Source organism: Fukomys damarensis, unplaced genomic scaffold (genome assembly GCF_012274545.1).
Source record: "Fukomys damarensis isolate Sample0158 unplaced genomic scaffold, DMR_v1.0_HiC HiC_scaffold_1, whole genome shotgun sequence".
Taxonomy (NCBI): Eukaryota; Metazoa; Chordata; class Mammalia; order Rodentia; family Bathyergidae; genus Fukomys; species Fukomys damarensis.
The window spans coordinates 55,636,830-55,651,040 of record NW_022900913.1 but is presented as its reverse complement, the minus strand read 5'-3'; the positions used below and the strand labels follow the sequence as shown (position 1 = coordinate 55,651,040).

The 14,211-nt window shown below is 47.8% G+C and overlaps 1 protein-coding gene across 3 annotated transcripts; it reads right to left on the bottom strand.

Annotated features, from left to right (window-relative positions):
• Nucleotides 1–951: 951 nt before the first annotated feature.
• On the bottom strand, nt 952–9,536 carry Tmem171 (transmembrane protein 171). Of its 3 annotated transcripts, none has more exons than XM_010637340.3 (4): nt 9,425–9,534; nt 6,749–7,457; nt 3,146–3,287; nt 952–1,248 (listed from the first exon to the last, which is right to left on the bottom strand). In XM_010637340.3, exons 2-4 carry the CDS (start codon nt 7,386–7,388, stop codon nt 1,053–1,055), a joined length of 978 nt encoding a protein of 325 aa, XP_010635642.1. In that variant the 5' UTR covers nt 7,389–7,457; nt 9,425–9,534; the 3' UTR covers nt 952–1,052. The 3 variants fall into 3 exon arrangements, with proteins under 3 accessions (XP_010635642.1, XP_033617271.1, XP_010635643.1); XM_033761380.1 differs by having other exon boundaries at nt 953–1,251; nt 9,425–9,529; XM_010637341.3 differs by having other exon boundaries at nt 1,136–1,270; nt 9,425–9,536.
• Nucleotides 9,537–14,211: the final 4,675 nt, after the last annotated feature.

The following is a 14,211-nucleotide window of genomic DNA, read 5'->3' as shown; positions in this document are numbered from 1 at the left end:
TCAATTTGTTTTTTTTTTTTTTTTTTTTTGTTACCGGAGATTGAACTCGGGTCCTTACATTTGCGAGGCAGATGGCAGAACTACTGAGCCAAATCCCCAGCCCAATATGCTCGTTACAGGCTCCTTAAAGCAAGGAGGAGGAATGGGAAGAGGAGAAAGAAGCAGGAGGAGAAAAAATTAGGACAGTATGTATGTTCCTATCTGTTTAGCAACCTACTTGTTTAATCACTGTTTGGACTTAAGACTACACTGCACTGTTTGGACTTATGACCTGTCTTTTTGTTTTTGTACACTTCTGTACATCTGATTTATAGACCCTCAGTGTCTTTTTTATGTACAGTACATCTTATTTATACAGTACTGTAATTTTTGCTGGCTGTAGTATATAGTACTACAGTCTTACATTCTGTTATACATTACAGTACTGCCCGTAAGAGTTGTGCAAATAGAAGCAAAGTCATCAAGTTGGAGTTTCCTTTGACCATATTTTTGCTCTGAATATATTGTACATACTACATACAATTCCTCACTTAGCAACCAATGCATTTACTGACCTAGTCACAGCAACAGAACTTGGCTGTTAAATGAGAAATGTCTATAATCTTATTTCCCTGTTCCAAAAGCAAGTAACACTGGAGACAGAGTGTAGCTAGCTAGACATTAACAACTGTGTCTGTTGGTCTCTAATAGCACAAAGTAGTGACAGGAGCCTGATTTTCAGAAAACAGATAGATGAATTCAAAACCTAACTTCATCAGGTAGAAGCTGTGTGACCCTGAAGAAGTCAATTAGCCTCTCCTTTGTTTCTTTGTCCACCCATAAAAATAACCCTACCTACCTCCCAGGGCTGAGAAGACAGTGCACCATGCCTGGCCAGCAAGGACAACGCTTTTCCCATAATGTGGAATCTAATCTGGAAGGTTGGTCACTCCTGTGTACACTGTACCAGAAAATGGGAACACAGCCAAAGTGGTCAAATTTATTTTTTATTAAAAAACAAGTTAAATAAAATAGTGTCCCATGATATATAAAACTGCCCTGGAGTCCAAAGTTCATGGTGCAGAAGGCCCAGAAGGTGGAGACAAAAATGTGGCTGTGGGAGTTTCTTTCTCTTCATATCTCGGGGGCAATTCCAAAGAGACTCGTGGAGTGTGTGAGATCTCAGGAGGCGAGTGAGTCCCAGAAATGGTGTATATAAATTCGTGCTCTTGCTCACTGGCCCCGTCCCGGTTCTCAGGGGCTAAGGTCCTGCTGAAAAGAAGGACAGGGACTAAGAAGAGGAGAAGACGAAAACAATGACACCCATAAGTACTAGGTTCCTTTCAAAGGTTTAATGACAGGCATTTAGAGCATCTGCCCCTGGTCTAAGGGGGTAATTTCCCCCACGTTTGACTTTTTATAGATCTGTTTTATTCCTCACCCCTTACTTTTCTTAGAGCTGCTTGGCTGCTTATAATATTAAGACAGGCTTGCACCTGTTGTCGCTCTCTATCACTGAAAAGGCACTGAGTTCAAAAGCCTAGATGCCATCCAAATAGAACATACGCACAGCAGCCGCAATTTAGTTTATGTCAGTAGACATCAATTTTAGGGTTTGGGGATATTTGTCATCAGAGGGGAAAAAAATAAAAACTTCATTACTAGAACTCTCAAGTGTCCAGCCACAACCTGCCCTTTCTCTCCACAGGGTGACTCCTCCCTTCACTTGCTCACTACCCACCCTGGTGAAGTTTGCCTGTCTCCTCCATCCTCACCTGCCACCTGTCTCTCCGCCCCATCAGATAACGGGCCCCCTACTTTTTTGGAAAAGGGGTCTCTACACAGCTCCACTACCTCCAGGACCTCAAGGAAAGATAGGTGTCCCCCGGCCCCTGTCTCTAGGTCCCACACACCTTGGCCTGCTCTAGAGAGGGGGAGCAGAGGGGTCCTTCCTCCACAGGGTGCTTCCTGGAGTTGAGGAGGTGGAAAATAGACCCTAAACACAGGAGGAAGTTAGTAGCTGTCCCCAGAAGTGGTCACAAAGGCCTGCGGATCTCACTTCTCTTGCTCTCAAAGCAGCACCTTTTCCTGGTCAGGAAAGCCAATCTCACCAGGTCCTACTGAACCCTTCTCCTTTGCCCTGTGATCTTTCCCAGCAATGCTTCCCTCTCTTCTTCTCCCTGGCCTCTCCTTTGGGAACATGTCCCCGATGCCTTCTCTGACACTGGTTCCTCTGGGCCATGTTTCCAGGGGCTGCAAAAGCCCGCCCCTGCCTGGCACTTTCCAGAACTCCTTCCTGGCACACCTGCCTCCTCTGTTGTCTGCAGCACTCTGACTCTTTGCCCTCCTGGTTTCCACACCATCTCTGGTGCTTTCATTCTTTCATAAGACTCGGACCCATCCAGTCTCTTTCTAACATCACCCCTTACTGTCCCTCGACCTCTATCCAGGTCGGCCTCCTCCCAGCTTACAGTGAGCTGGTCTCCATCTCCTTCACAGTCGGGCACTGCCACATTGCCCAACAGCTCACCCTGGAAAGCCCCTTTTTCTCAGCACCAGCCAGCAGGCAGCCCTCATACTGCTACAACCTCACAAGGCCTTGGAACTGACACATTTCAGCGGATTGGAATGTGGACCTCAGGCTTCTCCTTGGTCAGCCTTCGTTGGCTCGAAGGCCCAGGGAGCTGTAGAGGGAGGGGACCAGCTGGGATCAGGTGTACACTTTAGCCAGTCACCCAAGCTCCTCCATCAGAGAAGTGAAATTTTCTGTACCAGCTGAAGGATCCCAAACTTCCCCACAATCTAAAGCAGTGAACCCTAAGAGGCAGGGTCCCCCAGGCGGTGCTGCAAGGCTCAGTCTGACTGATGGGCTGTGGAGACACTTTGAAGGCTACCTCTGCGAGAAAAGCATAAAGACACTGAAAAGGGAGTCTTATTTCCCAAGTTTAACTACTCTTATCATTTTAAACTTAGTGCTGCCCAAAGCTTCCTGATAAGAACTGTTAATGACAAGGCAACAATCATGGCATAACACTAGCAAACAAGATACTCAATAGTCTAATACTTACTGTTGTATCTCAGCCTTAAAGCTAGTCTGGTCCAAGTTTAGGCCTACACTTGAGAAGTTCACACAAGCCCACTCTGAGGTCCCAAGGGGAAGTCTTACCCATGGCTGAAAAGGCTGAAATAAGGAGGAGGGCTGTCGGTGGGAAGCAAACTGTTGGCCCCAGGACTTTGGCTTCCTGCAGATGTGGAAGACTCGGGAAAGTACGGTGGCGGCGGGGGTGGGAATATTATCACTGAGTCACCTGGGGAAACACAATATTTGGTTGAAGACAGCAGGGTAATAAATGGAGGCAAATTACCTAGAGCAAAATAAACTGATTCTAATAGTAGTTCCATTATATACAATAAAGCGTCAAAACAGCTGCGGCTCACACCAGATTTTAAAAGTAGGCCTATCCATTTAATATGTAAAGTAGAACAGGTTACCAGGGGCTGGGATGAGGCTGGAGAGGGGAAGGAAAGGGGAAATTTCTGTTTGAGAAGATGGAAAAACATTCTGCAAATCAGCAGGGATGACAACGGTACAACACTGTGAGTGTATTTAACGCCATTGAATCCTACATTTGAAAGTGGTTGAAATGGTAAATCTTATGTTACATATATTTTACTGTAAATTTTAAAAAGTGAGCCTATATTTCAGAGCCCAAGTGTTCCTCATCACAGCATGGACATGGCCTCTCTTTCCTGGCCAGTGTGAGTTAACACACTCACGTGTGGTGCTTGCTAACAAGCTTCCTCACCTAGTGGAAGAAATGTTTACTGCTGGAACAGCTCTCCTCATGCTCACCTGGTAGTTTTAAACAAAAGCCAGTTGTGGGGTAAAGGGTCAGTTCCTCAAATGTAGCTCCAGCCTCTGAACGTGACAATAAGCCACACTCTCCACCAGTCAGTCCACCAAAACTTACCCAAGCTGTACAGGTGAAGGTCAAACTCAAAGGAAAGCTGGGTTTTTGTATTTCTGTTGCTATTGTGAGCTCCGGAACACACCCTTGTGTTTTCAGGAGAAACTAGGGGCCAAGCTCCAACCTGTATTTCCATTCCAGGACATTGGGACTCCAATGCACTGCAGCAAAGGAGTCGCCCAGAACATTCTAGGTGTGCAGCACCCCCACTATTACAGATTCAAGGAACGCCTCTGCTAAGTTGGCCACACAAGGAAGAGTGGAGGAGGAGAGAGAACATATTTCCATCTGGGGAGAAGACTGGTTGGTACCGGCAAATCTGCAGGTTCTTTAAAGGCACAGGAGTTCCATATGCTAGTGACCAGGCAGCATGGCCCTGAACACACTCTCTGACCTCTCTGGGCCTCAGCTGCCACAGCTGTCACCAGCAGTGGAACACTGCCTGCCTCAGAAGTACTACACTCACTGGCAGTCTCTGGCCAGAAGATTCAATCATGTCCCTCCAAATAACTCAATCTTTCAGAAAATGCATTCACTCCACCTCTCTGTCTGCAAGGAAATGGCAATTACAGCTTAAAATATAGCCCACTAATCTCAACTTGAAAAAGCACAAGGGCTCTCTTGGGTCTCTCTTTTTAAGCTTCTAGAAGGTCTCAGTAGGTCAGAGGAATTGGGGCTGAGTGTTCGCTTTAATTACACAATGCAGAATACAGGATGTGTGAAATAAGCTTCAGGGCAGGCCATCACCCGTCAAAAACAAACAAGGAAGTGCTCCCAGTGACCCTGTTATCTCCAAGGGCAGCCATCTCTCTGCCCAATCAGCAGGCGTCCACACCTTGCCATCTCCTGTCTCCCAGGCTTCCCCTTTCACTATACCCTTCAGAACTTGTCCTCTGAGCAGTGACACCATCCACCTCTGCAGAAGGAAGCTCTCATACACCTGCTGCTGTGCCCAAGATCTGGCACTGAGCACGTCCACCGTGGAGAGAGCAACCGAACACATAAACTCTCTCTCTCTCCTGGCCTCCACAGGGAGAAAATGATACCATTTCCCAGATTCAATGTGTTAAATGTAAAAGGTTTTGAACTATCACAGTCAGATTCAGAACAGTGACACCTGACCCTGCCCGGGAACAGCAGCTGCCACTCTGCTGCCTTCCTGCACCCAATTTCAGCCACCAGGTGGGAGGGTGGGCTGCGAACTTCTCCCCTGCTAGCAAACCCAAAGAGCTTCTCCCAAAGCTCCAACAGGTGAACATCCCATGAACGCACTGCTTCATGCCCCAGTGTGCTCACCAAAAGGACTGAGAGTATCTGTAGCACAGGGGGAGGCTTTTTCTCATGTAATAAGTACTAAGAAGATCTGGTGAAGGATGAACACTCACACCCCAGTGCCCAGGCAAGGGTGCTGTGCTGTGCATTGCCCGCTCACCTGGGTCTGGAAGCTGCCCTGCCACGTGCTCATTTGGGATCTTTGGCCAGTTATTTGCTATCTCCATCCCTCCCTTTCTTCATAGCTAACCAGGAGCAGCCTCACTGGGCTGCAGTAGGTATGAGTTGCTTTGGCACAGTGGGCCCGTTAAAACACCTAGAGGGCATTTGGCCCAGAAATAGACCCTCTATAAGTGATGAATATATAATTAATATTTCTGTTGTCACCATAAAATAAATGCATGAGTAAGTGAACTGAGAGCATCTGCTCTGGCTCAAATCCCAATGCTCTCCCCTCCAAGGCTGCTGCCACACCAAGCTGGCAGTGGCTCCTTCCTCTATTCTGCAGGCAGCAAATGAGCACGGTGGTTTCCCGCAGAAAGCCTCAGCCTAGGAGCGCCTCACCTGTCACACTTCTCTGTACCTTCTACCACTTGTGCCCCGGAGCCCTTTTAACCCAGCCTTTTAAATGCCAAGGCTGTGATATCAGAGCTTTAATCTTTCCAAAGCAGTAGACTGAAATAAAATGGGTATTTTGCAAATGAGTAAAAACTTGCAAATGAGTAGATCAAGTTTTTCCTGAGTGTTTGCAGCTGATGTTAAAGTCAACTACAGAGCTCAGGCAGGGGGCTCTGGGAAATGGTGATCCACTCCTTCTGCAGAATCCAGGGACCCAAAGGAATTTCTAGGCGTTCCATGGAAGGAAGAAGTGCTGCAGCACCTCATCTCAGGCTGTGCCATTGCTTCCAAACCTTGGCCAACCCTACAGCCAAGGATGAAGTTACAGAAAGTGAACAACAGACTGGAAAGCAGTACAGGTCCCACCCTGCAAAACCATTTGAAGACTGACAGACTTGAGACAGACTTGGATTCCTAGGATGCTCATGCTGGAAGGAATCCAAAAATTGCAATGCTCATTTTTACAAATATATAAATTAAGGCAGAAGAGGTTAAGTATTTATCAAGGACAGCCAGCCAGTGATGGCCAGCACTGTGCCGCAACGGAGAGTGCTACAGGTTTCAGTGTGAAATAACAGAGAAATAGGAGTTACTCAATGTGACAGAAGGCTCCAAGGCTGTGTTTATGGTTCTTCTTACTTTCCTCTTAGTTTGCCGTATGACCTCAGTCAAGGTCAGCACTTAGGCGCTCCATTTCTTTTGCTAAGTAATTAGGTTCCTGGGAGGAAACAAGGATATCTGTGGGGCTTCCTATGGCAACAGCACTATGTGGGCATGAAGGATGTGTGTATGGGGGCGGGGGTGCGTGGGAGAGAGGACTTGGGACAAAATACCTAGATCAGACCAGCCCAGAGAAGACTTGCAGCAACAGCCGCCCCAATATAAGCAAGGGCAGGAATGACTGCACTCACCCACAGTGACGTGGACAGGCTCTGTGCTGGGGACATGTCCCTCTTCGCTCTCAGAGGCATCCTGGCTCACACTCAAGTTGTTTTTCTTCTTAACATGGGCAACCACAAAGAAACACAATCCCATGAGCACAATCAACGGCCCCATGATCTGCAGGGAAAGGAACCCACAGATCTGGGACTCTGTGTTGGTAGTGTCCGTCTCATTCAGTGGGTCCTGTGCCCAGTCTGAGCTACATCCAGGGACCCAAATGCCCAGGATGCTAATGAGCAAGCCACTTGTCAAGAACAGAAACCCAAAGATCAGGCACTGGGCAAACTGGCGGCTCTCTCCACAGAGGAAAGCTTGGTTAGAGTCGACCTGGTTGCCTCGCCGCCTTCCCACCAGTAGCTGAAGTCGTGCCCGGGAGCGGGCCAGTATCACAGCACCGAGCCCAACCACTGCACATGAGGGCCCAGCAACCTTCAACACCATGCTGCAGTCTGGGAGAGGTTCGTATTGGCAGGCCTGGTACCCAAAGATGGAGAGCAGGAGTCCCACACACAACAGGACAGCACCAAAGACAAAGAGGAAGAAAACGAGCTTGCTGGTGCGCCTGTCCCGCTCATCCCCATCTGGTTCAGCAATGGCTATGGTAGACATGGTCAGAAAAGGTGCCTTCCTTGCGGTGAGATGGGATGGGTTTCCTTTACTCCAACTGGCTTCAGAAATCTGCAAACACAAACAAATGCCTCATTAAAGCAGGCACACGTGTTTCTGACCAGCCCTGTTCTTTTGCTGGCCATTTCAGAAATCACCCTAGGATGAAATCATACACTGTAGAACAATGAGTTGGTTTCTGAGTCAGAAGCACTGGCACTCAGAAACTCTTCAATGTGCAATTTTATGGAGATACTTTAAAAAAGAGGAAATTCAATTACCATGCATCTGAGATAAGAGTATTATAAAAATAAAATAAAATAAATAAAACTGGGTGCGGCTTTTCCCTTTTGGGAGTCTTAGAAATTCACTTCCCCTGGCAAAAATGAAACAGTGGGGAAAGAGGGGAGAACCACAGAGGTTGCTGCTTTGCCATGCCCCACACTTCGTCAAAGCTGCTCTGAGCATTTCCAAGTCAGTAAATTTTTGTACAGTTCCATTTCCTGTTTTAGACTTCAGCAGCTTTTCATTTCATGCATTATTCTAAGGCTTCATCTACAGAAGACCCATGTCAAGCAGCTTCAACAGAAGGGAAAAATAGAACCACACTGGGGCTGCACACACATACACACACACACACACACACACACACACACACACACACACACACACACACAGAGTCTGGTGGCCTGGGGCTCAGGGATGACCCTGGAGAGCAAGGGGAGTCCCATCTCCAAAAGAGCAAGTAAAGTACCTTCCTCCACAGTGCCACCCACTTCCACAAAGAGATCATACTCAGTGAAAGTAAGTAGCCAACAAAATCACCAGCTACAAAGTACTAAAAACGCAAGAGACCTTGACTCTGAAAGAATATAAGTGGAACCAACTGGGAAAGCACTTGCCAGAAAATCGCCAGAGCCCTGTGCTTCAAAGGTATTCTATTTATATTTATCAAATAGTTGGTCAAGAGCTGTCTAGTTTACACAGTGCTGACACTATCATCCAGTTACCTTTGCAGTTTTTAAGTGGGGCACTCACAAAGGCAAGCCCACTTGCACAAGGAAAGAAAACTGTAAAAATATTTGTTCTTCCCCAATCCACAATCACACATGGAGGAGTTCAAGACTGAGGCTCTAAGGCCAAGACCAGCTTGACAAACCAAGACCATGTGGAAGGAAGGAGGGACAGATGAGGTGAAGAAAGCAGACAGTTGATTTTATCCCAGGAAGTACTTTTCCAGGAAGAAGTATGATAGAATCAGAAGGAAGTCAGAGAAAAAAAAGGGAAATACAGGAGGCAAATAAGCTTTTACCTCACATTTGGGGAAAAATACGTTTTATGAAGATGTTATTAAGCTGAGAGAAAGACTTAAAGTACTACACTAATGTAAAAACTTTCCCCCACCCTCAATCCTATATGCCCATTGCTGATCTGGGAGATAAGGGTGCTTCTCAGCTACAAACTCCTATCTGAAATTCACTGTATTACTGGTATCTTAACCTGCAGTGAGTCACCACACTTCAAATGTAGGAAGGCAAATTCAAAAACACTAATAAAATAAACATGCCCCAAACTGTATTTGTACCTTCTTTTCCCTGGTCTAGCAGAAAGAACACCTTACCCAAAAGTGTTATGGTAGCCTCAGCTCCCCCACACACACACTCAACAAAGGGACACATTGAATCGGCCATACTAATAGAAAATTAAACAGAAAATTAAAACATTTCCAAATACCAATCTAAACTTTCCCCAAAGCCAAATTCCCCTCACCAGAGCCAAATTTTCAAAAGACATTTCTAAATCAACAGCATCTCTCTAGGTCCAAAGTTCTAGTGGGTTAATGAGGGAGGTAAAGAGAAACAAGACTCTTTCTTAGGAAAGAGTTCTGTAGGTTTTCGGGCAGCCACCAGGGACCGGACGCGAGGTTCCCCCGGCGCTCGTGAAGCGCGGGCTCCCCGGCATCCCAGTATCGCCACCGCTCGGAGCACAGCTCCAACCGCCGCTCCGGGCGCAGGAACAGCGGGCCTGCAGCAGCTTACCTGAGCCGAAGCTGCTAGCGCCCAGCTCGCCGCGTTGCTGTGCACAACGAGTATGGCGAGGCGCCGCCTCCGCACCGGTGTCCTGGGCGCCAATCGACCGCACACGCCCCCTGTGAGCCAGGCCGGGGGGCCGGAAGGCGGTGCCCAGCGGGCGCGGGGGCCGAGCAGGGCGGAGAGGGGCGGGCCGGCGAGCGCTGGCTGCCACCGGGTGCTGCCCCTCGGGGGCCAGGGAGCGCCCTGAGCCGGGGCAGACAGCCGGAGCTGCTCCTGCGCCCGGACCTTGCGCGCGAGGAATCCGGGGGTAAACGGGCACCCTCAGCGCCTCCCTGGCCCGCAAGCCAGGCAGAGGACACCGGCGCTGAGAAACTGTGCCCTTGGCTGCCCGATCTGCCAGCGGCGCCTGTCGGGAAACCAGCAACTGGGAGGGAAGCCTGTCCCTTCCAAGGTCCCCTTCAAGGACCAGAGCGCAGAACCCGGGGAGGCGCGAGAAAGCGGCGGGAAGGGGGACGGAGAGGGAAAGAAGTGGCCACCCCGCGGGCGTGGTCGCGGCCCTGCGGAATAGAGTTCCCGAGTTCCTGCCGCAGAAGCCAGGGCCACCGCGCAGTCTCGGGTGGTGAGCCCAGAGGCCCTGTGGCCTTGCTTCTACTCTGGAGACCTTTCACTGGGGTCACTGGTGCAAGCGCCTCGCTGTGAGCTCCCTATGAACAAGGTATGGAGTCACCAGAGTCCCATTACAGTGAGACATAGGTCTTCAGTACCAGATCCATTCAGGCCCTATGTCCCAGCGCTGAGGACTAAAGCAAGCCCTGTGTCCCTTGACCCCTATATGGGAGCCTATGCGCACACCTTTCTGGTGCTCCACCGCCAGTGAGCAGCCGGAATTAAACTGGTAACTTTCCCTGCCCTTGAACCTGGAGTGTGGGGATGGGCTCGCTAATCCCTGTGCTATTTGTAACCTGCCCCGTGACACGGATCCACCCGTGCCAGTTTCCACACTAGAGGTCAAGGCGCTGCCAAAGGTGAGTCAGGTCAGAGGCGCCTGAGCCCTGGGGACTTCCCGGCACAGGCCTTTTCTCTCTCACTTCCTGTCCCACTCCGTAAAAATCCTTTCCAGAGCTACGCCCATTGGATTAGCCTCTTTTTTTTTTTTTTTATTACCTATCTGATACAGCAAGTTATTTGCAAGTCCTTGACACTGTGGGTGAAGTATGAGTTAGGCTTTGCTAATTTCCAGAGATAAGACTAGTAAAGAAGGGGTCAGAGGGAGGGATGGGATTGGGGAGTTGGAGTTCAGTTGCATACTGGACAATTCCAGCCACTGTAATGTGGAGGGAACATCCCTCCAGGGACAGAAGTGGACTTTCTCACAGCCATAGTCCCCTGGGCCCCTAGGAATACCTCCCTTAACTAAGCAACAGCAGATGACTAGCATCACAAGTAATAGTAACACCCAACAGCCCTGGCCCTGCAGATGTTCTGCATTTGAGCTGCCACCCATGGTTCTTTTCTCAGCGTTTCCAGCAGCTCTGAAAAGACTGGAACCAGAAAGAGAGAGGGGAGCTAGAAATGGCATTTTTTAGTTGAGGACAGAAGGCCTGGAGAGAGGAGGCATGCTCCATAGCTGGTTGATGTGAAGCAAGGCCTGAGCCTCAGTTCCCAACTGCCCAGTTTCCTCCCTGAGTTCACCTGTCACCCAAAGGACATGCAGTACAGTAAATTCCAAAGCCACCTCTTTATTGCATGCTGTTGTGTTGCCACGTGAGGGGTCAGTACAGACCATACTGTATCCTAAGACATCCCAGTCATCCAAGCCTGGGGTGGAGGTACCTTGGTCAAAGTGTCAAGATATAGCATTTTTTGGAAGGGCACCAAGATGCGTATGCCCAGCTAGTGAGCTAATAACCAGCAGAGCTGATTACACAACCAGAGCAGGCCCTGGGCTTTCTAAGAACTCAGGCCCTTACTATAAGATTTGTCTCCTCTGATCCAGCCCTGCCAACAACCCTTCATTGTGCAAAAGAGTTCCTGGTTCCTTACCCCACTTGTTCTTCTGTCTCCCTTATTTGAAAGTCAGTCCCTGGTTATGCTCTGTGCAGACCTGCAAGCTGTACCTGTTGATACAGCTGCCCCACTGGTACCACATGACTGCGGGCTCGCCACCCATGACAGAGCTGAATGCCCCAGCAACAAGGGCAATCAGATTAGCCTCCCCTTGGGATATCTGCTGCTTGGACTGTTTGTGTCTTTTGGAGTCCATTTGACTAGATTCAGCACCTTGGAAACTGATCATCGGTCCAGTTCAAAAGACATAACCCACCTGGCTTCAAGGTGCTTGCCCTCATAGTAAACCTAGTCAGGAAAGAAAGTGGATGGCCTTGTCACGACCCCAAACCTAGTGGCATTCCCCAGCCTGTGTGGCAGTGAAGGGGGAAAAAAAGCCTAGAATGAATCCTTAGAAAAAATAGCACCTCCATAGTGATTTCTATAGTGGTTGTAAGTATCTTCCTGAGTTAAAGAGATCATATTGTAATGATGTATGCTCACCAATGTTTATAGCCTCGCAACTCATAATAGCTAAATCTTGGAAACTGTCTGTATATCCATCAACAGGTGAATCGATTAAGAAAATGTAAAATGTATACACAATGGGGTACTATTCTGCCATAAAAAGCACAATCTCGAGTCATTTGTAGGAAAATGGATGCACCTTGAGACCACCATGTTAAATGAAACAAATCAGACATGTAGGCTTAAATATCATATGGTTTCTCCTCTTACATGAGAAACCCAGAGTAAAAATCAAAATAAAAATAAAAAATAGATAATAGTAAGTAAGGAAATGATCTCTCTTAAAGGAAAGGGGGTTCAAGGGATGGGTAGGGAAGGGGAAAGGAAGGGAAGGGAAAGGGATGAACAAAGGAATTAAGATGTGTTATGTACGTGTACCAACTCCACACAAGGAGTGTAAACATTACACACTTACATACATGCACCAATAAACTTAGATAATAAACTAATGAATTTAAGAATGAAAAATTGGGACAAGATTTAAAAATGGGAGCTTCAGACTCAGTCAGGGACGATAGAAGAATAAACCTTCTTTTTGTGTTTATTTATTCCACACATATTTACTGAGCACTTAACCACATACCAAGATGCAAGACAGAAAAATACTTTGCCTTCAAGGAACTTATGGTATTGCAATAAGGAGAAGGCAACAAAATACGGAGAATATCCAGAGTAGGCTATGGAGAGCACTGAATCACAGGTGGGGATTCAACTTGCTGTAGACATCCCCATTTAAATAAGCAGGTAAGGAAGGCATCTGTGAAAGTGACACTGCAGGCAATTGGCGGGAATGAGGAGACACTGTATTATCTGCAAGTGCATAACAGATTGCCCCCAAACTTAGAAGCTTCAAACAACAAAAGCTGACTATCTCTGGGTGTCTGGGGGCCAGGAATCTGGGCGGTTCTGGTTGGAGGGCTCTCGGGAGGCTGCAATGGAGCAAGCAGCTGGCCAGAGCGGCAGGTGTGTGGAGGTGTGTGTGACGAGTAGGGGGTCTCCTTCCAGCATGGCTCACACAGAGGCCGTGGGCAGAAGGCCTGTTTCTGTGTCCAGAGCTACCTCTCCAGATGCCCTCATGATTTGGGAGCTGGCATCCCCTAGCACAAGCCACCAAGGTAGAGTCAGATATAGGGGAAGCCCCTGGGCTTTTTAATGGCTTAGCCTCTGAAACCCAGCACCATCACTTCTGCTTTACTCAAGCCCTTTGGATCAAGCCACAAATGAGCAAGGGTTACACTCTAAAAGGGAAGAGAGCCAAATAATTCATAAACATATTTTGTGATGTTTGGAGGAAGAAGGGAAGAGCATCTGGGACATAGGTAACACCTAGTAAAAGACCCTGAGGTAGGAGCACTCACATTAGCATATTCAGAGAAGGAAAAGAGGCTGGGGTTGGGGGAGCTAGTGGACAAAGCAGGCAGGAGTAGGAGAGGAAGAGACAATGTGTGTGAGTGTGTCTGTGTGTGTGTGTGTGTGTGTGTGTGTGTGTGTGTGTGAGAGAGAGAGAGAGAGAGAGAGAAACCAAGTGTATCAGGAATTCCACAGGGCAGCAGGGGGTTGTGGAAGTTTCATGGGGAGAGGACAGTTTCAGACACCTTGCTGTTGGGTGTGGTGGCACATCCCTATGTCAATGTTCTGATAGGCTGAGGCAGGCAAATACCAAATTTGAGCCCTGCTCAGGCAATTTAGCATCTTAGCCAGGCCTTGTTTCAAAAGACAAAATAAGAAAAGGCTCTGGGCTGGGGATTTAGCTAAGCGGTTCGGTGGCCTGCCTTGCCAAGTGCAAGGACCCGAGTTCAATCCCCGGTACTGTTCTACTGATCCTCAGGTCTGTTTTTTTGCCAATACCATTTAGTTTTTATCATAGTAGCTCTGTAGTATAATTTCAAGTCATGGATTGTAATGTCCCTTGCCTTGCCTTTGTTTCCTAGAATTGTTTTTGCTATTCTAGGTCTCTTCTGGTTCAAAATGAATTTTAGCATTGTTTTTCCTAATTCTGTAAGATATGATATTGGAATTTTGATCGGGATTGCATTAAATCTGTGTCACAATTTTGGGAGTATAGCCATTTTCCTTTTATTGGTTTTTCCTACCCAAGAACAAAGGATGTCTTTCCATTTTCTGATACCATCTTCAATCTTCTTTTTCAGAGTACTAGATTGATTTCTAGATATTTCATTTTTGGGGATGTTATTGTGAAAGCTGTTGTTTCCCCAATT